This window comes from Charadrius vociferus, unplaced genomic scaffold (genome assembly GCF_000708025.1).
Source record: "Charadrius vociferus isolate BGI_N301 unplaced genomic scaffold, ASM70802v2 scaffold455, whole genome shotgun sequence".
NCBI lineage: Eukaryota > Metazoa > Chordata > Aves > Charadriiformes > Charadriidae > Charadrius > Charadrius vociferus.
In genome coordinates, this window is record NW_009648550.1 from 43,688 (window position 1) to 66,643 (window position 22,956).

A 22,956-nucleotide genomic window follows, 5' to 3' on the forward strand; every position below is an offset into this window, starting at 1 on the left:
TCCTGCTGCTCCCTTCGAGCCACCTTCCACCTCCGAGCAAACAGCCTGCTTCTTCAGCCGAGGAGGCGGAATAGGGGTTGGTTTACTCTGCAGCAAATCCAAGCCTCTCTCTTTCTTATGGTTGACTGTTTCTGGCATGCTCGCCTGCTTTATAGTCCTGGAAAGCTGTGGACTCGTCAGGATGCTATTAATAGAAGGAGGTGGCGGCCGGGGTGGGGGGGAGCGAGGCCTCGCTGTGCCATTCACGTCTTGAGTTCTCGGGCTCTGCCTTTTCAGACTTCCACTGACATCCTGGCTGTGCACTTTTAAGAAGAGAGGATTAATGAAACACAGCGCTCCGTTGGTCTGGCTGCACTCCAGCTCCGAAGGCGTTCTGGTTCGTATAGAATGCACTCCATTTATAAGGCAGAGCTGACGCGAGTCTTTAGAAGCGCTATCCAAAGGCACAGGCTTACGGGGAGGTGAAGGATCTGGGGGGTTGCTGTTAGCTGGGGAGCTCCAAAAGTCTGAAAATCATCATTGCGTTAGTGTCAGAATGCAAAACAGCATGCAGATGGCTTTCAGAACATTCAGCTCAACATCATCAGTTTCAAGTATTAAGAAATTTAGACAAGCTTTTATTAATTCAAGGGGGGGGGGGATTTCCAAGTGAACCTCTTAAAGCCTCATCAGGCATAACTGCACGCTACACTCCTGGCACTGCTCTTACTCATTTATAAATATCACGACCAATGCATAGCTTCAAATCAGTGCACTGAACTAAGCTTAAAAATAAACTGAGAATGAAAGAAAGGAATGGAGACTGTAACACAGTAATTGTTACCAACTTGAGACTGAAATGAACTTAAACTACTCACTAGCATATCACTCAGGAGAAATAAGCCTAGATACTCAGCTGGTATCATTAAGCTCAGTCCATTAAAGACAACAGTTAGGCTGATTTACACCAGCTGATGGCCACTTACTGCAACATATCAAAAACTTTGGTTTGGTTTCTTTTGGTAGTGAACAAATGAAACTACACATGAAAACACAGCTCACATTTTGCTGTGGTGGCTCACATCATCTTTAGCTACACAGACGAGATGCTCGTGTCTCTTTAAGAGCACTAGCCTGCAGCCCTGCCTTTGCAATGGTGACACAGTTTGCCTGAGCTTTTAGACTCTCAGCAGCACGTAAATAGACCAAATGCGCAGTCCCACACCAGCAGTGTGAAAAATCTGTGCTAAACCAGCAAGTTTCAGCTGCAGCCTCTGCACTTGTCCCAGCAAAGTGTCAGCATGTTCGTAAAAATGAGTCAACGGCAAAGCCCATCAGCTCCTGAAAGTATGAAGATTGAAACCAGACAAGCCTGTGAGGACAGAAATTGGACTGAAATAAGGGAGGAATACCAGAGGAGGGAGATTTTGCTAAAATTCGCCAGTCTTCACATGGCCCCTTTTTCTATAGTGCCAAGACGCCTCATTTGGGCTGCTGAGCAACAGCACCTTGAGCCAAGTGCATGAACGCCAAGCACTCCACAACAGGGTCTGTGCCCAACGGCTGTGTTTTGCCTATGGGGCAGAAGACAGGAAACGGCCCCTGGTGACAGGCCACTGCCAGAGAACATATGTAGGCACAGACATATTTCTCTACGTAGTCATACAATGCTGCTCTTTATTCCCTGCTCCATGACTCCACATCCTGCCTGCAGATCCCAAAGCAGGCTGGCCAGCGTGCCCGGCACGTGGGCTGCTCCAAACACTCATGATGTAAGCACTGTTGCAGGTGAAACACAGGAGAGACAGAGAAGGAATCTTATGTTCAGCACGTGAAACCTTACAGGTTGGCAACAGCCTCAAAACCTTTACCACCAGTTCTTCCTGATGTGGCGTGCTGGGCTACGTGCTGTTGACCTGCCTTGCGCAGTTCTCCCTCCGAGCCTACAGCACAACAGAGCTACAAACCTGCGTGCTCAGACCAGGGTGCTTTGTGCCTCCGTGTTGCTTAAGGAAAGCTCACACTTAATAGAAAGGGCCCTTTGGGAGTTTTTAAGGCATCTCTTGGGTCCACAGCATTGAAGGGCTGACTTCCTAGAGTACTCTTTTGCAAGTGGACACCTAAAACTCCATCAAAATCTCAGCTTTGTTGTCTGGTTTTTGCTCACAGAAACTGTGATCTTAATCTGGGGTATAGTAGGTAATTGATCCCAAATACACCAACCACACAGTCAGACACTGACCCACCACAGTCTCCTCCTCAGCTTTCAAATGTATTAGCTTAAAGAAACAACACATGATGTAGACAGAGACTATTCAAGAGCAAGACTAACTCTGCAGCAAGTACGACATGGTGCTCTCAGGTACTAAGGACAAAACCAGTGTGGTTAGTCTGGAAGGCAACACCACCACTATCATCTCCCATGGAAAAACTCACCTAATGTTACTTTAAGATTGCCAAGTGTCACTAGAAGACTGTCTTCACTAAAGTGTATCCCAATCAGACCTTTTCTTTTTTGTTTTCCCCCATCCAAACACCTAACCAACAGTTCCATGTTTGCCTCTACTCCCATGAAAATCCATACTTTCATCTAATTACCTAAACTTGCAGATAAGCAGGGCAGAAATCATTTGTCTCCTCTCTAAAATCCCTTAATTGCATCACTACTGCAGCAAATATACGCAAAGCAGTGCATGTATGGCTTCGCTTTAAAGTCCCATCAAATAGTTCTAGAGAGCCTCATGCTAAGTTTCTAAATCAAAGACGATTCAAAAATCTACTGGGGCACAGACTGCCGACAGTCAACCCTCCCTTCCTGCAAAAGGAAATGAGGCCATTCAGCACTTTGCAGGAGTTGCTCAACGATTCATCTGGGTGGAGCTCATGTTTCAAATCCCACCAGGCTTTGCCTCTCCTGCAAGCTCAAGGTACGTTTTACAATCAGCCTGTATTTGGTTGTAGCAGTCAAGCGATGCCAGGACATGTCCTTGCATTTTCTTTTGTTGTTTTAAAAATTTCACCAAACCAACGTGCATGGATACACTCTGCAGACCCTACGCTCCTCCTTTTTTTAATATGCTACTGTATTGAGCCATTGATCTCAAAAATCACCATTCTAAGTTCACACGTCAATCTGAGCAGTTTTATTAACAACAAACCTCAGTTCCTACACTCTCCTGGCAACCCCAGCAAATAGCCAAGCTAGTGCCCGCTACATGAGCCCACAGCCAACATTAGCCCTTGGAGAAGAAGCTACATCAAACCTCTGCCTGGGAATTGTAAGACTTGCTTTGCCAAAGGGATGCCCAGAGAGGGGAGAGAAGGAGGAAGGAAGGAAACAGGACTAACAAAAATATCACAGAAGGAAGGAAGAGCACCAAGGTCACCATTTGGCAAGCGCAAGGTTTGGCCTTCCCAATAAGAGAAGCTGCTTTTCTAAATGAAATCTATATCATCACTGACTAATATGAACTACTTATGATACAGCCTATGTTTTCAAGCTTACAGCAACACTGCATGGAATGACATCTATGTAGAGAACTACTTACTCAGTCCAAGCTGAGCAATCTCTTCAAGTTCAGCTTCTGTCTTTGCTGCAGCAATAGCATGAGGCAACTTCAGGGTGAATGGAAGGACATCCCTGTTGTCAAAAAGAAAAACAGTTACGGTTTTCACAACCACATCCATAGTTTTAAAAGCATTTGTTTTCAACACTGGCAGTGGCTGAGCTCTGATTCTTATTTTCTTCTGGAGCTGTGGCAGGTAGCAAGAGCCTTAAACACACAGCACACAGTGAAAACATTACCAACAGGTAATGGGGGGGCTTCTGTACATTGGAAAGCGCTGTGAAGCACAAATGACAATCAAGTCCCCATCATTCTTTTTAGGCTCATTTCCAGAGTCATCCAATATTTTCTCCCATTACAGCAGATGCTTTTTACACCTGGTCTTTTACAAGCATACCAGTGGGATGCAAAAGTGTTATCTGACCTTAACCTTTCAACAAAGCTTCTTATTTTCTGAATATGATATTCCTTGCTCTTGAAGTTGAATTCCAGTCCTCAGAATAAAAATTTAGAAGAATACTTGGGCGGCTAGCCTAAAAATTTCTAAGCTAGGATGTTTTGGTGCTACTCTGTCCCAGGCTGAAAATATACTTCCATTTAAGAAAGTGTTTATAATTTATTCTCGTATGTGGTTTCGCTTCGCAGCATACTAGAAGTTCAATGGATGTTTACAAAGGGAGATGCATGAATGCAGGAACAACAACTTAAGCCAAACCCAGTCCAAAAAGCTTTTATACAGAGATTTTAAGGGACAAAACTACTTAACCACATGTACATGGTATTAGTACTACCATCAACCAATACTGTACCTCTTGCCTGCCCAGTTGGTACCGATACACCCTCAAACAACAGCGCATGCTAAACTGCAAAATTTGTAGAAGTATCAATGTAATTAAGAGTAAATGAGAACAAATGGAGCACAGGAATCCTACACACAACTGGTGTGGGCATATTTTTTTTTTTAAGGCTGTGAACAAGCCAACCATCTGTTGTAGTATTGATAGTGCGTTTTTATCACATAAATATTCTCTATGTTATATGTTAACTTGTTGAAAAAAACAGGATCTCAGAATGCCACTCAAATTCAAATTAAGTATATGCACGAGACTGATACACTAGCTAAAATGTATTTGAAAAGACACTTTCAACATTGTACAACCGATAATCTAGAGACCATAACATCACGGACTCCATATAAAGATAGGTAAGCCTTGACTCCTCATACAAACTGATGGGGCATCTGTTGTAAGAAATTCCCTCTGGTTTTAGGAAATCCTCCTGGTTTTGTTGAGATGTACCAAATGGTACTCTCTTTTTCATGATGGCTACCTATCTGCTCCCTTCAGTAGGCTATACATTTTCCTCTTGCACCCCCAGGATTCCTAGGCTGCTGCCTGAAGACAACAAGGATGCTGGGCAGATGCTGCCACTTAAGAAACATTAGACAAACAGAAACACTTCGGATGTTTCTCCACCGAATGGGGAAATAAGCATCCGCTTGCAAAAACATACCCACAATCAAAGAGTGATCTTCATTTACTGAAATATCTGGACAGGTTTGCAGTTGAAGTTGTGTTTATTACTGGTATCTCTGGATGGGTTTGTAGCTAAAGTTGTGTTTAAGAAGATGCACTGGGAAAGCTTTAACACCATGTCTAAGTTATGATCAGCACTCTTTCACTTCCTTCCCCTTCCCCAAAGGGCAACAAGAAAAGGAACAGAACAACAAACAGGTGAAGAGCCTGGTTATGCAGTTTTGTATGTGCTTCCTGAATGGGAGGCCTGACTGCATCAGGACACTAAATTCACACTTGGCTGACTGAAATACCATTAAGAAAATAAAAGCCACTTTGCAGAGAGACTCCCAGTTATGAGACTCATGAGCAAGGCAAGAAGCTACTGTGCGTTTGTGGGCTTACTATTCGCAAATGTGAAGCAACTTTAAGCCTTCAGTGAAAGAAAAGAGATAAATTAATGCAAAGAAGTTTACATTTGCTGCATGCTCCCAGTAGGCATTTTAAAGGGAATTTACCAGAGCCTGGCTAGCCCGCAGAACGGAAGGGGTGACAAGATAAGGAATTGCTCATCATTAAACTGCTTTCAAATGCAGTTTCAGCTCATTTCTCATGAGTGCTGACCAATTACTTATGTGGCATAAACGCTTCTTTCATCACATGCACGTACAGCTTGGCAAAATGGAGGCCTGTAACAAAGGGGGTCTAGATACTTCACCATCACAAACAAAAACAGTAAACACAACCACCTAAGTGCATCCCTAGTGAGTGTCTCTCACACTAGAAGTCATCACGGTCAGCACCAACCGGCAACCTCGTTGCAGTAAAAGGACCGAGACTGTCAAAGTTGCCTGTCCCCCCTTCCTTCAGAAAGCCAAAATGCATATCTGCATGTTATGTCCTGTCTGTGGATAAATGTAAGGCTTGAGCATCACTCTGGAAGTTTTCACCAGTAAAGTAAAGCCAAAATCGACAACAACGTAAAAGATAAAAAACACCAGCTATTTTTTTCTCAGCGTACTACCTGGAAAACAAGTTGAGCAATCATAAACTGGTAAGCTGATGAGGCTATTTTTGTTGTTCACAATTTACACCCGCATCTCTTAGCTGTCATATTCTACAGTATGACCTGACATTTTTTCCGTTATGCTCCAAAAATGCTTTTTACTAGCAATTCCGAGAAATGAACATTGCAAAATAGTTTATGGTGCTTATTCAATGAGTTACAGAGCAGTTAACAAAGCATTATAAGATATTAGCTCTAAGTAAAGTTCAACTTTGTAACACCTCTCAGTTGGGTGGGTAACACACCACCAGCCTTCCAATAATCTGTACCAAATAGGACAGAGACACTTGCTTCCAATTCTCATTTCTTATTTCTCCCATTACCTTCTAAGACTATCCAGGATCATTTGTAGATTGGCAACATAAGTACCATGCTGAACCAAGTCCTCGAGACTCTTTTTTTCATGACAGCTTAGCAAATGCAACTTAGAACATAACACCACCTTACCTGCTAATACAGTAGAAAGCAATGAGCCTGAATAAATCAGCAAAACTTATTCCAGATCCCTCCAAGGAAAACGCTGTGAAGAAAGTTACAAGAGGGAAAGAATCACACGTCTGTCCACCATTTCTTAGAAAAGCTTAATAAAATACATCTCAGATTTTTGCATGAAATTATCAGTTTGCACCATCAAACTAGCTACTGTTCAGTTAAAGAGAAAACAACTGTGCAGAGGAGTACATGTCTCTGCTAAAGGCATTTTCAAGAACATACTTATAGTCTTGGTAGTGGGTCTGTTTTTGTTTTCCAAACATATGGTCTAATTCCTGGGAACCAGATCAAGTGTGATCAGAATTGCGCAACATTTTGTTAATAGACAATAAATTAATAACTGAGGTTTTGTTTGCCCGGTGTATTAATATACCTAATCTTACATCTCTTATTTCCTCCTCTTGCATTCCATCCTACTTGCTCTTTTGTCCCCAGATGTGTTAACACCTAATGGGAGATGATAAATTTTCACTCACTTCAAGAAAACCATTTAACCTGAAAACCCCTTAAAAACACCTGAAGACAATTCTGCTTCATGCCATTGCCTTGCACAATGGGGGAGGAAGACATGAGCGGTCCCTTTCATTTTTTACCACTCCATACCATTGTTTGTTATTGATATAAATACTTGTTCACAGTAATAATGACAGAAGTGATTGCCACGTCACTTATTAAGCTCTCTCTGATTACAGTGGCAAATCTTACCCAATGACTACAAAGATCAAGCAGAAGCAGCTTCTACAGTGAAACAACCAAGATCTTTTGCCTCTGGACATGACTGAGACCAGAACAGGAGGAAGAGCATTTATGAAATAGAACGTTAGCATAAGACAGGTTCCTGGAGTACACAAACGCTGCTCTCTTGCAATCTTGGACAACTTCTACAAAGGGGTGAATGTGAAGTCTGTGACTGCTTCAGCCCATCCCCGAGTTAGAAAAGCCAGATCACTGGGGTGAATCTCCAGCTGATGCGGTGCACACACTGTCGCTGTTTCACCAGCAGAGGAACACTTTTATAATTCATATCCCAAGCAGAGTACTTCCACTGCTGCGGATGTTTCAGACATCTGGGCTGAAACAAAGCAGACTCCCAGGCTTGGTGGGGAAAGCCAAAAGCCACGCAGCAGCTTTGGATACCTCAGCAATGCTTCTCAGCGAGTAGCGAAGGCGTAATTTTGTCATTACTCCATGCTGCAAGGCCAGCTCCCCCACACCAAAGTTCCAGTGCTACTGACTATGAAGTCTGAACATGAACCAGAGAAAAGCTTAAATTGGGTGCTGATCATTTATTCAACGCTTACACAAAAGGATGGGTCAATCTGGTCTTTTATGTGCCTGGAAAAAGGGATTGCTTTAAGAGAAATGCTAACAATGCAGACAGTAAGCACGCAAGTGATTTGAGGGCAGGCTAAGAGAAGATGAGTCTTCAGATCCCTGACTACAATTAAAACCTCAGCTATGACTGGTGAGTAAAAACATCAGCAGATACTTCCCCCTTGTGGTAAAATTTTATTCTTGAAAGACATTGTATTATTATTTTATTTTCTAGATGGGAGAGAGGGAATTCATTAGTATAACAAGCCTACCGACACAGCCTCAGATCACACTTAGATCAACTTGTCATTTATAACTTTCTCTTCTCTTTGCCATGCCTTGGTTGTAACTGGAACCAAACCAGACACACAGAATTATTTTTTTGTTGCTAGAGGCAGGGAAGGGAGAGGTAAAAAGAAAAAAAAACTCAACTAAGATTATCTCAGTTTACTAATAGAAACAGAAGTTAACTACAGACCCTCTGTGTTTAACTGATACTGCTGCTGATTTTCTCCAGTTTTCACTTTCTTATTAAAATGAACCATTTGCTCCACTTGCAGTTTCTGCACCACATACAACCATTAGCTGCAGCTTCCTTTTTTCATTCCTATATCTCAAACATAGCCCTGGGAGTGGAAACAAAAAGTATTGGTGTGTAAGTTATCTCTTCTTCCATCAGTTAGAGGAAAGGGTACAGCCAGAAACAGACATATAATGCAAATCAGCTTCTGGCTTCATGACTGGTGCTGTCATGAGGGTTTTGGCTTTTATGACAATGGGACATTCTTCAACATCTTCAATGTCCTAGCCTGCTAGGGAGGGATGGGATCTACCTGTCTAGTGGGGCAAGGGAATCTTTGGCAGCAGGCTGGCCAACTTGGTGAGGGAGGCTTTAAACTGAAGGACTCTGGGCTCAGGTTCCAAAGTGGCAACGCTCACGCCACTTCAACCATCTGGGGTATAAGCCAGACCAACCAGAGCAGTGACATATTCCTTAGCTGCCTCCTAAGATGTGAACCAGAAGACCACCCACCTCAGTGTATGTATACCAATGCACACAGCCTGGGGAACAAACAGGAGGAACTGGAGCTCTGCACCAAGTCATAAAGTTATGATATCATAGGAATAACTGAAACATGGTGGGAGAACTCACAATGACTGCGGGACCATGATGGATGGCTATACGCTATTTCGTAAAAGACAGGCAGGGAAGAGGAGGAGGAGTTGTCGTGCTATATGTTAAGGAGGGCCTTGAATGTATAGAAGTCAACTATAGTGATTGTGGAAGCCACCTGAATCAAGATCAGAGGGGATGTCTCCAAAGGGGATCTTACAGTAAGCATCTGCTATTAACCTCCAAACCAACATGCTAAGGCAAATGAAGCAATATTTGGGTCAGTTAAGTAAGCTTCGGGTCAACAGAACCTGTTTCTTACGGGTGACTTCAACTACCGAGACATTTGTTGGAAGAACAATACAGCAGCTCACATGTCATCCATCAAGTTCCTGGAATGCGTAGAGGACTGCTTCCTCATACAAATGTTAGATGCACCAACCAGGAATGAGGCACTGCTGGCACTACTCACAAACCAAAATAACCTGCTTTGCAATATCTTGGTTAGTGATAGCCTTAGTGGCAGTGGTCAAAATATTGTGGAGTTTGGGATCCTGCTTGAGCATGCTGAAGGTTAGTACAAAGACAAAGGTTTTAGATTTTAGAAGAGCAAACTTCAGCTCACTCAGAAGGGATTCCATGGGAAGTTTCCATGGAGGATAAAAAAGTTAGCGAGTGCTGGGAGTTTTTCAAGAACACTCTCCTGGAAGCACAAAAACAGGTCATCCCCTTTAAAGGTAAGGGAAGCAGGTGGAGCAAGAAGCCCCCTTGGCTTAACTGAGAGCTTTTGAGTCTGCTCAAAACCAAAAGAGAAGTGTATCAGAGAGAGAAAAGCAGATGAATATCCATTGAGAACTACAAGGGCCTGCAAAGATGCAAGTTAGAAAAGCAAAAATTCAGCTTAAATTGAAATTGGCCAGAGATGTAAAAAAACTGCAAGAAATGGTTCTTCAGGTACGTAAACAAGAAGCAGAAACAGAAGGAAAATATTGGTCCGCTGTTAAACAGGAGAGGTGAATTAGTCATCACCAGTGCTGAAAAGGCAGAGGTTCTCAACAACTTCTTCCCCTCTGCCTTTACCAGCACTGTTGGGTCCCAGGCCTTGGGAACAAAAAAAAAACAGGTTAATGCAAACACAGAGCCACTGCCAGTGACGGAAGAGTTCGTATGCTTGATGTTCGTATGTAGGAGCTTGACGCCTACAAATCAATGGGCCCTGATGCTATCCACCCGAGGCTGTTAGAGAGCTGACTGACATCATTGTGAGGCTGCTCTCCATAGTCTTTGAGGAGTTGTGGAGATGGGTGGGAGGATGTCCCAGAAGACTGGAAGAAGGCTAATGTCACCCCCATCTACAAGAAGGGCTTAAAGGAGGATCCAGGCAATTATAGGCCCACCAGTCTTACTTCAGTCCCTGGGAAAGTTATGGAATAAATCTTTCTGAGGGCTATGACAAGTCAAATGAAGCATGTGATTGGGAAAAGGCAGCATAGATTCACCAAGGGCAAATTGTACTTGACAAACCTGATTGCCTTCTACAACACAGTAACCTGCTCTGTTGATATGGGGTGAGCTGTGGACATCATCTACCTGGATTTCTCCAAGGCTTTTGACGTGGTTTCCCACAGCATCCTCCTAGAGAAACTGATGTGTTACAGTCTAGATAAGTAGTCTGTGTGGTGGGTGGGGAACTGGCTGACAGGCCACACGCAGAAGGTGGTGGTAAATAGCTACTTTTCAAACTGGCAACCTGTCACAAGTGGGGTCCCCCAGGGATCGATACTGGGCCCAATGCTCTTTAACATCTTCATAAGTCATCTGGATGATGAGATCAAGTCTACCCTGATGAAGTTTGCTGATGATACCAAAATGAGTGGGGAAGTAGACACTTCGGAAGGGAGAGCCACCCTGCAAGAAGACCTGGATGAGCTGGAAGAGTGGGCTAACGAGAACCTTATGAAGTTCAACAAGGACAAGTGTAAGGTTTTGCACCTGGGAAACATAATCCAGGAGTGCAGCATAGACTGGGATCTACCCAGCTGGAGATCAGATCTGTGGAAAGGGAGCTGGGGGTCCTGGTAGACAACAAGCTCAATGAGTGAATAGTGTGCTGCTGCAGCAAAGAAAGCACACAGGATGCTGGGTTGCCTCAACAGGGGCATCACCAGCAGAGATAAAGAAGTCATTATCCCCCTCTACTCAGCACTTGTCAGGCCACACCTGGAATACTGTGTCAGTTTAGGTCCCCACTACACAAAAAAGATGTGGACAGGCTGGAGAGGGGCCAGAGAAGGGCCAGCGAGATGATCCAAGGGCTGGGAAGCCTGCCCTCAGAGGAAAGGCTGAGAGAATTGGGTTTGTTCAGCCTTGAGAAAAGAAGGCTTAGGGGAGACCTTATCATCACATTCCAGTATTTAAAGAGTGGCTACAAAGAAGGTGGAGACTCACTTTTTACAAGGAGTCCCATGGAAAAGATGAGGAGTAATAGGTACAAGTTACTCCTGGGGACATTCCGATTGGACACAAGAGGAAAATTTTTCCCAATGAGAACAATCAGCCATTGGAATAATCTCCCCAGGGAAGTAGTGGATTCCCTGTCATTGGACACACTTAAGATTCAGCTGGACAGGGTGCTGCGCCATCTTGTCTAGCCTGTGCTTTTGCCAAGAAAGGTGGGACTGGATGATCCCCGAGGTCCCTTCCAACCTGGGATTCTATGATTCTATGATATTTTTAACACCCTCCTTCTAAAGGGATAAGGGATGTATTATTTTGAAACTGACTGGAACTCTAACATTTGCTCATTTCTATTAGAAAACAGGGAACAAATATAGTTGGAATTAAAAAAGTAAAAATCATTTCTCTCGCATCAGAAACAGTTCCAATGGGTTAAAATCCATCTAGTTATTACAAAAAAAAACACCAACCCACCCCATACCTCACCCAAATTTGTAGACAGGGAGAGCTCATAACAGAGTTGCATTCAAGAACAGTCCCTTGAGTACAAGGAAATTGTTTCATTGACAACAAACAGGATTACAGACTGTGTTTCTACAGGAGAGCATAATTACCCATAATATAATCAGTGAATGCTGGGTCCAGCAAGGTGCATAAAATAAATACTCCAGTTGTACCCAGCACAAACTTAAGCATCTCTGTATAGCTTCCCTTCTCCAAGATATGCCTGACCCACTCGGAGCCCTCTGCAGGCAGCATTGTAGGCAGTCTGTGACACTATTTGCATGACTTTGGGTATCTTCTGCTGTGGCTTTCACCAATGCAGAGTGCTCCTGGCTCACACAGGGTGACAAATAGCTGAAAAGAATGTAACACACAACTTACTGTACGTGCTTTCTTTTACCGCAAATTCTTTCAGGCAGGACCCACAGTCACTGGGCAGACGCAGAGAGATTACTTTCTTCTGCAACCTTGTAGATTTCCTAACCAGAAATATCTGTTTTGGAGAAGGCAAAAGGACATGGCTTTAGCTTCATCACACGTGCCTTATTAGAGACAGGTTATAGACAAAAGGAACCCGAACAACTTCATGATCTCTGATCTATACAAAATGTTTCAGAATTTTACTTAGTTGTTACTGTACCAGTTCCAACCACTTGGAGTAAAATGGCAGCAGAACATTTAGAAAAGCATCTCATCCTTGTATAACACAGACACGCGACACCAAATCCATTATGCCCTTCTCTGAGTTCTCCAGTTTAACACAGCCCATTCATGCAATCCCTCTGCACCATGATGGAGGCAGCACTGGAAACATGCCATCAGCCTCACCCAAGCAGACGAGGCCTGGTTTCCATCATAGCAACTTTAATGCAGGCACCAGTGAAGGATAAAATGCTGACATTTCCTGTTTATATTGCTTTCTCATTATGGCAGAAATACATCTGTTACATACAACCCTGGTTAGCAAGGTCCAGCTTTGGAGCTGTAATTGCAGCAGTCTAGTTTCTAGTTTTCAGTTCCCAAGGACCTCAAACTAGTCGCCCAACATATCAGCCCAGGTAATGGGTCACACTCCAACTGATCCAGCTGCCCAGCGTTCAGGAAGCCCTCACTCAGATTATCCAAAGCACAGAAGAAATAGGGGTGGGATATTGGTTGGTTTGGGGGTTTTGTGTGTTTTGTTTGGTTTTGTTTTGGTTTTGATGTTAACACTTGCTCAAAGAAATTGAAGCGTAACTTCTTACCCCAGGAGGCTGGGCCTGCAGAATTTCCATGGCTTCAGCATCATTCAGACCAAGCTGCAGCCACACAGGGTGAGTATGGAGGAGCTTGTCCAATATGCTTAGCTTGTTGGATAGGCTGTCATATCCAGAGTCCCGAGGGCAGCTTTTCACGTCATTTTTCTCAGGAGAGACATTATCCATGTCCTTTACTAAACTGTGAAAGTTTTGGAAAAAAAAAAAGAAAATTAGACATGCTAAGCTGCTATAAAGACTCAGTTTAACAAATAGCTGTCACAAAGCTAGTGGCACTGCTGGCACCCTGGACTGGTATTTCTCCCACTGAGAATTCATATAATTAGTATACACAAAAATTCTCTTTTCCATAAGATTTTTTTTTTCTTTCACTTGTCTTCAATTTAACAGCTAGCTTTAAGATAAGCCATACGATTCTTCCATTTAGTTGTTGAAATTCAGCAATCACTTCAGATACAGGTGTATACACATACATTATTGATTGAACATTTCACCTTCTTTCTTTGTTATGTTCACATCTGAAAAAACTTCTCTTCAAAGGCAATTCAGATATTTTTATTCCCAGATAGACCGCAAAAGCTGAAACCCACGGAAATCTTGCTCTGTCCTGCCTGCCAGAAAAATCTGCTCAATACGCTGACAAGGGAGCAACCCACTACCTGTTGGCAATCACTGCACCAAACACAAGCACTTTCTGTTTGCTTGTAGGGATTGCTTTCACAACAGAAGCCCACAAACAAGCATCACTTCATCTTATCCCCAGACTACTGTGTCTGCTCCACCAGCCCTGTCATCTTCGCAGCTGCGTATCCATCTTTGTTCCCCTCTGCTAACGAGTGGTCAGAGACCTCTGTCAGGAGAAAAGAAAAGAAGAAAGAAAAGAAAAAAAACAAACAAAAAAAAAAGAAGGAAGAAAAACAGGTTAAATCCCCCAAATAACTCTCCCTAAGGCACAGCTTCATTAAGAAATCATCCTGATAGTAATTTTTTTTTATGGTTCATACCCTAAATTCTCTAAATATTTACATTTTTGCCATTTTGACATGAAAGGTCCTTACTTCACATTTTAGTCCACTTCCCAGGATCAGAAGCAAGAAAGGAATTGTACATTTATGCTCCTAATTCCTTTGGCTCCGAATTGACTCACATGTGAGGAATAAAGGCTAAGCTAGGTGTGAATGTGACAAAGTAGTGTAAAGTTAAAATTTACTTGGGGCAGGGCAGTTAAAGTTACTGCTAAATTCAGTAATGAAGTACAGTTCTTGGAGGCTGCAGATACTTGTTATGTATTAAAAATCCAAACAAACAGAATACTTTGAGAACTCCTTTTGTTATGCAAAGCTTCGCCGTCATTCACACAGTACGGAATATGCAGTATGATTGCATGTGTGCTGCTGGTTCAAACTCCTAATTTTTGAGCTAAAAGTACATCCTGTGATTCTTCCAGTGCTAGAAATCACTACAGAGCAGTTACTCTGGTGACAGCTTCCTGATGACAATATTTGAGCATACACAAAAAACCCTGCAAGCTCAAGATCTGACTCACTAAGATGTCAGGCACAGAGGCTGTGTTCTCAGTACAGACCTTTTCTGATGGCAGAAGAGGCCCTCAGTGGCAGAGGGCAACACAGCTGCATTTCCCCACTGCAAACTGTCTCACAGCAATTCTGAACTTTGTGTTTTGGACTGTCTGCAAACATCATTAACAGCATTTACCACCTCCATTATGCCAGCTACTGTACCCAGAGCAAGCGGGTAGAGACTTCGCAGGCACAGGAGCACTGAATACTTAAAAATAAACAAACAAAAGTCTCCCTCCCCAAAAAACACCAACCCCAAAACAAAACCCACCAACTAAACAAACCACCAAACTGCTTTTTCTAGCTTTCGTCAACAACTTGCAGTGCTTCTGGACAGGGCTAGAATGGAAAGCAGATAGGGTAGAGAACTTTCCCTCCATGATCAGAGAAGAAAAGGCACAATCATTCAAACTTTCATTACCTGGATCAATTATCACTACTAGATCACGTGTGTGCCTCACTTTTTGTTGTCTTTCTGTTTCCTTATTTACGATGCAATGCCTTTTAGATTTGCAAGGCATCTAAAACGTCAACTATCTTCCCTCCCCGCATGTCAAAAGCTGTTAGTAACTGCCAATATGCCTTCAAGGGGCACTAAATACACAGAAATATGTTGCGTCCAGAGGGGAAGTAGTGCTTAGATCAGTTATGACAGGGTTCTGAAACTGCCACAATAGGAATCCTGGGTTCCCCTTTCGATCACGGTCCCAGCAGAACCTAGTGTTGCAATGTATGAATCTCCATGGAAGTCAAATCATGAATCATAAAAGTGTTTTAATGAGCTGTACCTCCAGAACAGAAAGTACACAAACTTTCCACTCACCCCCAGAACCAGTTAGCAACATTACAAACCAAAGATAGCTGTGGCAAAGTGCAAGTTATACACTGACACTGGCTCCAGGCTTAACTAGATAGAACTTATTTCCATTCCTTGGTCAAGAGGTGGAAATCAAACATGTTGCAGAGGGAACGTGTCTGAGGGGGAATTTTTTTTGCCTACGAAAGCAAGTTACACCACATACAAAAAAAGGTGCATTACTGGTATCAGCTATAAGGCCTGGCACTGCTTGCTACCATGAAACAACCTAAAGCTAGTAAGAGTTTACACACGTGCGTAGGGTCACAATGTTCCTCTTCAGTATGGCTGGATTAATAGTCAAACACAGCCAAACCGATATAAATTGGAAGATTAATTTGAATAGGGCGCTGCCAGGTTTTTGGAACCTCCTGGCACTTATATGCACAATCGCTCCCCCATGCTGCGATGTGGGAAGGAATGCAGTGTGTGAGCCCGCACCTTACTGACCTAAATACACACCATCCCCCCTCCTTCTTGCAGCTGTATCTGCCCTCTCAAGAAATAAGCCAAAGACTGAGTATCTGGTCATGATGCCACTTTCTGCCACTCCTAAACACTACCAGTTCAAATGACCCCAATGTACCTCAACTAGATCAGTACTAGTACATTATTGCAATCTGCAGGAAGGTAAACTAGAAACAGAACACACTTAAAATTATTTCCTTTCCAAATAATAAAGAAAGAGGCAGAGAGAAAGATCAGACCTGGCGAACTCTGGCAGGAGCATAGCTTGGGAAGAACCGCATCTGGCAAACCACATACAACTTATGTGAAGCCACTTCCAAAGATCCAGGAGGCAAATGCCGTCAGAAGTCCATTGATCTGTTCTGACAGCCTATTTGCAATGGTCTAGCACTACTGAGCATCACAGACTGAGTTTGATTTTTATTCTTAAAATTATTTTAATTAATGATCTGGACACTAAACATGCAACCCTGACACATGGGAGTTCCCAGCGTTTGTCACGTCTTAGAGTTAGACTGTAAATTTATTTGGGACTTGGATATGTGTGTAACTTCTTTGGAAACAATAGCATGGAAAGAAGAACCATTTGAATTCCTCACGATCATCTGATTAATTCAAGTGTACAGAATAAGAAGTTGCTGTAACCTAAATGCTAGCAAAATATGCCGTATATTATGCAACAATTAAATTTCTTTCCTGGCTTTGGATTTAGTTTGGGTTTTTTTGTTGTTGTTGTTCGTTGGGTTTTTTGACTGGTTTTTGGTTTTCTGTTGTTGTTCTTTTGTGTTGGTTTGTTGGTTTTTTGTTTGTTTGTTTTAGATACAGTGACTCCCAAGAAAAGACAATCAGACTAGGTCACATAAAACTCAAAACTGAAACACATACCAATCTCCACAGATGGTCTACTTTAATGCAGGGGTGCTACACTGGTTCCTCTCCAATGGGAGAGGAGTTTCGACGCAACTCACAATGAACTAAAGAAAATACATGATTCACCCGAGTTGCCTTTGATTTGAGAAAACCCATAGGCCTGTGGGAAGTAAACAGAGGTAACTGCCAAGATAAACAATGCTGTGCTGCACATCCTGATTAGACTTAGCTCATGGTAAAAAGGACAAGGAACAGGTTGAAGCCTGTCACCAGGATGATCAACCCTCATAGCCACAGGGCTGTAACATACACCTCCATCACGTACCTATAAAGCAAATGCGTGTGCCCTCCCGCTTGCTACAGCGATTTTCTTTTGGTCTTTCGAATCCTACCTACGCCTCTTACTCTAACCTTGTAAAACCTAAACTTCTAACATTTCTCCCATATTTTTTTTTGTGAGGCTTGGGACAAGGAGCAGATCTGCTCTCTGAAACTACTGCCAGCCTCCTGCATTGACAAACGCTGTCCTGAGGAATGGACTTTTCTCTCTTTGGGATTACAGACACAGTGAAGGTGCATCCAGCTTGTGTGTACATCCTATCAGGACAACCAACGCTGTTCTGTGGGTTTGCTGTGTTGAATTAAATTAAGCCAGCTGCTGTCGGATTTACATAAACACATGCACACACCCCTCTACGGAAAGATCTTACCCAACCTTCTGAGGGCGTGAGAGGAGCTGTAGGAAGGACCTAGATGACCATGAGCTTTTGGGGGATTCAGTCTGCTCCACACTATGGAGACGGCTGGTTATCAGCTCAAATGAAAGAGTGACCCTGGGTTTAGCTTATCGTTCCAGATAAATTCCAGATGTGCTCACTAACCAGGAAGAAGGTCATAGTGAGAGACCAGGTTTGACGCTATAATGAAGATAATGACTAACTTGCACATGAATGTGCCCACATTCCCTCACTCCATTTTTTGCCTGGATTGGCCTCTGTTTTTAGGGTACTTGCACAGCAGGATCATGTTAGCAGAGGGAGGGAGAGAGAGAGAAGTCTGCACTTCGCCCATGGCAGTAGGATGCTCAGCATCTCCCCGGCAATGCAATTTAACAAGCCTTGCTGCCAACTCTTTGTCATGGTGCAAAGGTTTGCAAAACACAGCTCCGTCCGGATTCATTGTTCTCCCACTCCACTGTTACTCAGCAGCAAGGAATATTCCTCTTGTTTCTTTCCCAGTCGCAAAAGCAAAGAGAACAGCAACAGGCAGGTAAAGTGAATCTTTCTAAAACTGCAGGTAAGTCTGAACCTTGCTCCAGTCCCACCAAAGGCTCCCCGCATTTAACCCAGTTTGACTCCCCACTGCAAATGCCTGGATTTCTGTAAATCCTGCGATCTTACAGGCCTTAATCACACCAGCCCAGCCTACACAGTCACATCCAGCATCAGCTGGAAGAAGGCGTGAAGCCTCTGCTGAGCATTACCTCCACTCCTCAGCAGCTGGACTGTCACTTTCTTCTCCATCCCATTAGAGCTGAAGGGACAGGACAAAACTGCTGGGGAAAAGGTTGTTGGATACTTGCCTACCTGTCAACAGTAACAGAAGCAATTCACCATGCAAGACGCAGAAGATGACTCTACTTAAGTTAATAACTGCTGTGGAAAAATGTAGAAGACACAGGCGTGAGGGCCATCCGGTGCAAAACAGGAGGGAGGGAGCAAAGTTCTGCCCTTGTTTCTGTCATGGTAACTGAGCAGGAAGGGAACAAGCTGCAGCAACTGCCACCACCAGCAGCTGATCCGGCTGAATGATCCCTGAATCATTTCACAGGCAGCAAATGTTCCAGGAAGACTGGGGCTTGACAGCCCTCCCTATGGAGGGACAGCAGCAAGCTTTTTCCCCTCGCCATCATTCACAAACACACCAGACATGCAGGGGGTCCTATGGCTCTCGAGGGAGGCTGACTGCCTCCTGAAAGACCCTCTGGTTGCCACCAGATGCATCGCATGTGCTCCCTGATCCTACGTGGACCCAGGCTGCCATTGCATGCAGAAGCTCTCCATTTACCCTTTCAAAGGTCACCAGTACAGCGCAAGTCAGAAATCCATCCCACTTACGCCCTTTTCTGACAACTCCACTCATTTACGTTACTGAGATACGTGTCTCCGCTGAAAAAAAAAAAGAGTCCAGGCAAACACAGGAATATTGGAATGCATGATGTGAGCATCCCACTTAAAACACATTTTTACGAGTCTCTTTTTTTGCCTGGCTTTTACATGCTTACAAGCCAAAGTTGCAGGCCCCGTTACTTGAATAACTCTCAATATTACTTGGGCCATAGAAGTAAAAAGGGGAGACAAGTCTAAAACATAACTGGGGGAGGACTATAAATCTGAAAGTCACCGCACAACCATAAAAAAAACCCCAACCAACCCAAAATAAAACAACAAAAACAAACAAACAAAACCCCCACACCACAACACTGAAGTTACAGACACACGGTTTCATGTACTTATTTTTCTGGATACAGGGGAGAGCTCTTCCAACTGTTGCCTTCCCTAAACTGCTATGGGTGCATGCAGATATACGCCCAGGTGAAAAACAAGCAAGAAAAATACACGTTTCTTTTAGCTCAAATTTCTCTAGATGCAAATCCAGATCCCACATCAAGATACCAACTTCTGAACAGCAGAACACACAATAATAAAAGCAACCTACATTAATTACGAAGTTTTAAATTACCTACAAAGGAATAAAGTTATGATAATAAACACATCCTGGTGGGGAGTCTAGTTTAAACAAGAACTCTGCAGTAGTTTCAACTAAGGTTTTCCAATCTTGCTCTGTAGTTCTATAGAAACAAAAGATATCAGTACACAACTAATTATATAATTTATATCAACTTTGATACAACTTCTTCCTTACATAGAAGCACACAGTTCAGAATTATGTTGTCATAAAAAATTGACCTTAATTCATACATTTACATTTCATATTTTACATTTATCAGCTGAAAAGTGACAGAAAAGATTTTCTTTTTTTATTGGATAGCTATTATTTCAATATGAGATTGAATTCAGTTAAGTAGTCATGGAAATTGCGTTATCCACTTTTTTATTTTAGCTTTACTTAAATAATCAAAATATACTTTGCACTCAGAATTAACAAATTAAGTTAATAAAATCCATACAAGAAAAAAATTAGTACCCCCCCGATCTGTAAAATGTGGAGATTTAATTGACTGTTTCCAGCTAAGTGTTTCCACCAAGATTTTAGAACTAGTAAATCTTAGTCTTTCATCCATATGGCGTATTCAAAGATACAAGACGCATTCTCTTAACTGAAAATTAGCTAATGATCATTGAAATTAATTAGCTGAATCCACCAAAATGGAGAGAGTATCCTTTATGCCCTGTAAAAGAACTGCGCTTTCAAAAGCTTTAAAACTTGAATAATGTGCAACCAGGGCCATAGCCAAGGACTTTAATTAGTTCAGCTGTCTCATGTTCTTTACCACTTAGGCAACAAAGATGCTGCTTAATGTTTTATTTAAATAATTTAAATGTATATTGTAGTAAGTTTTAGCATATTTCAAAAGTATTTCTAGAAAGAAAAAAAAAAAGCTAGAAAACATGGATGTAAATCTAATTAACGTACTATTATCCACTTCATTAACTCACCGCCTTGAAGAACAAAGCCCACCAGCTCCAGAGCTGGCCCGGATTGTGCAATCAGATAAAACAGAACGCCTGCATCGGTTACTTTCCTCTTGCAACAAATATTTCAACAATAAGTACAAAAATGTGTTCTCTTGTTAATACCATGATTAAAATATTGAATATCCTCCAGATGTCAATTTAACAGACATTACCAATCAAGCACAACAGCCACAGCAAAGCCAAAATGCTGCGATCCCACTATGCCCACTTAAAGGGACAAGTTTAACATTACAAATTTCCACACTCCACACCCACATGGAATGATCTATTTTAAAAAGCCAGAACTTTTATCTGCACTGTAATATGCATCTCAAGTCATTTTAAGGTTAAGGAAATGCCCCCGTCTACTTAATTTATTTTTTTTATGTGCAAGATACCCACATATTAATGAACTTAACCCACAAAAGCATCAGCTCATAGCAGTTAACATTTTACTTCCTAACCTGAGAACAATAAATAAACCATGTTATTGTATGCTGAATCTTCACAGAGCCACTTGAAGCAATGGACATTTTTAGTTTTTGTTTTTACAGCGTGAAAGCAAAGCTCATTGCCGTAGACAATGGGAGCAGTTTCCTGTTTCAGACATTCATCAGTATCCAAGGTTTGTAACATGGAAGTAGAAGTGAAGTTCAGTTGCTTTTAGAAGATATTAAGTCAAATACAGAGAACAACTGAATCTCTAGGCACTCCTCCCGCACAAAGGCAAATTCCTTGCATCAAGGGCAAGATTATCTACACCCTTTATGTTACTAGGATGAGAAATGCTAGGACATGAGCCACCCAAGAAAGCACAATGAAAACATTCCTGTCATGGTACACCTCCAGCAACTATGAAAATAAACATTTTAATCACCTTCGCAAATCAGCAGATTCATCTTCCACTGTGAGATCTGTCTGTACCATCTCCTGTTTCAGTTCTCCGATTTCTGAGGCAATTGTGTCAATGAGCTAGAAAGGGACAAAAATAGTATGACGTCAAGTGAGTGGAAGAGGCGTGGAAAAGAAGCCCGGGCAAGTTTAGTCACCAGAGATTACAAACTTTTTTTTTTTAAATTGCATCCTATTTGGACTTCCCCTTGCAAAGGAAAAAGTAAGGGTTGAGGCCGCTTATAATCGTTCTCGGAGGAAGAATAATTCCTGGTTTGTGCCAGTACAAAACCTTCCAGGTTGGCTAGCTTTTTTATTTAAATATATTAAATCTGCAGGCTCAACATACTATACAACAGCTTAAAAGAACAAAATGACTTGATCATTTGTAGCATTTACTTTCTCAAATAAAAAGAAAAAAAATATAGTTAGAAGAGTTCCATCTGCAAGAGTTATTTCAGAAGGGACACTAAGCCAGCAGTACGATATTTTGGTGGATGAAAAGTAACAAAGCAAGAAAGAAATGGGTGACTGCTTTTCACATTAGGTCTCGGACTACACTTGAACAGAACAACTCAATTAAAAGAGAACTGCCTTGTAACACTTCAGCTCAGGTGGAACACAATCCTAATTTTGGACACAAGGGCAAGAAGTCATTTTAAAGTGGGCGAGATTAGCAATAGAGCTGTATCCTGAGAAACACAGCATTTGCTAGCCAGATGTCTGGGAAATGTTTTGTTGAGCAGAAACCAACTATGAAGTTTGCAAGACACGCTGGCTTGGACATTCTTTGCAGCAACTGCATCACGTTTGCTTGACGCACCGCACCGCAACAGTATATAAACCCTGGCAGTGTTCCTTCTCTCCTGCCTGTGGTGAAACCTAATGGAAAAGGTTTGCAGCGATGCCATCTCCTGTACCACCACCCACCCACCTCAAAGCAAACAAACAAAAGCCCTGGCAGACAAAGTAAAAACAGCTTTCCAGTCCAAGTTAGAAAAGCCTTCATCATTGCCCACAAGACACGACCCTGAGTCCCACTAGTGTTAGGTAGCTCCATACAGCAGCGTTTTCAAAGAACTCCAGGCAGCATTTTCCTATACTGTTTTAGTGGAACTTTTCCTCTACCTCTGAAATTCACACCCTCTTTCGCTGTGCAGCATTATTCAGATCAATTCAAAACAAGTTTCAGTCTCCCGCTTACAATAGACCAACCCCATTAAGTATACCTTAAGCGGCAACGAATTACCACATGCTATACTCATACCATAGGCTTCTTTCTGCCAAGGTCAAGGGCTGCCATAGTGTACCACCAGCATTACAGTTTATAC

At 42.5% G+C, this 22,956-nt stretch overlaps 1 protein-coding gene across 1 annotated transcript in view; it reads right to left on the reverse strand.

Moving 5' to 3' along the window:
• RIN2 (Ras and Rab interactor 2) overlaps positions 1-21,700 on the reverse strand; it is a 39,842-nt gene extending 18,142 nt beyond the window's left edge. The window contains 6 exon segments of the mRNA XM_009885990.1: positions 1-506; positions 3,528-3,619; positions 6,573-6,645; positions 12,388-12,499; positions 13,251-13,443; positions 21,612-21,700. The exon segment at positions 1-506 is cut by the window's left edge and continues 41 nt beyond it. Coding sequence (XP_009884292.1) covers positions 1-506; positions 3,528-3,619; positions 6,573-6,645; positions 12,388-12,499; positions 13,251-13,443; positions 21,612-21,661 — 1,026 coding nt within the window. The 5' untranslated portion in view covers positions 21,662-21,700.
• Positions 21,701-22,956: the final 1,256 nt, after the last annotated feature.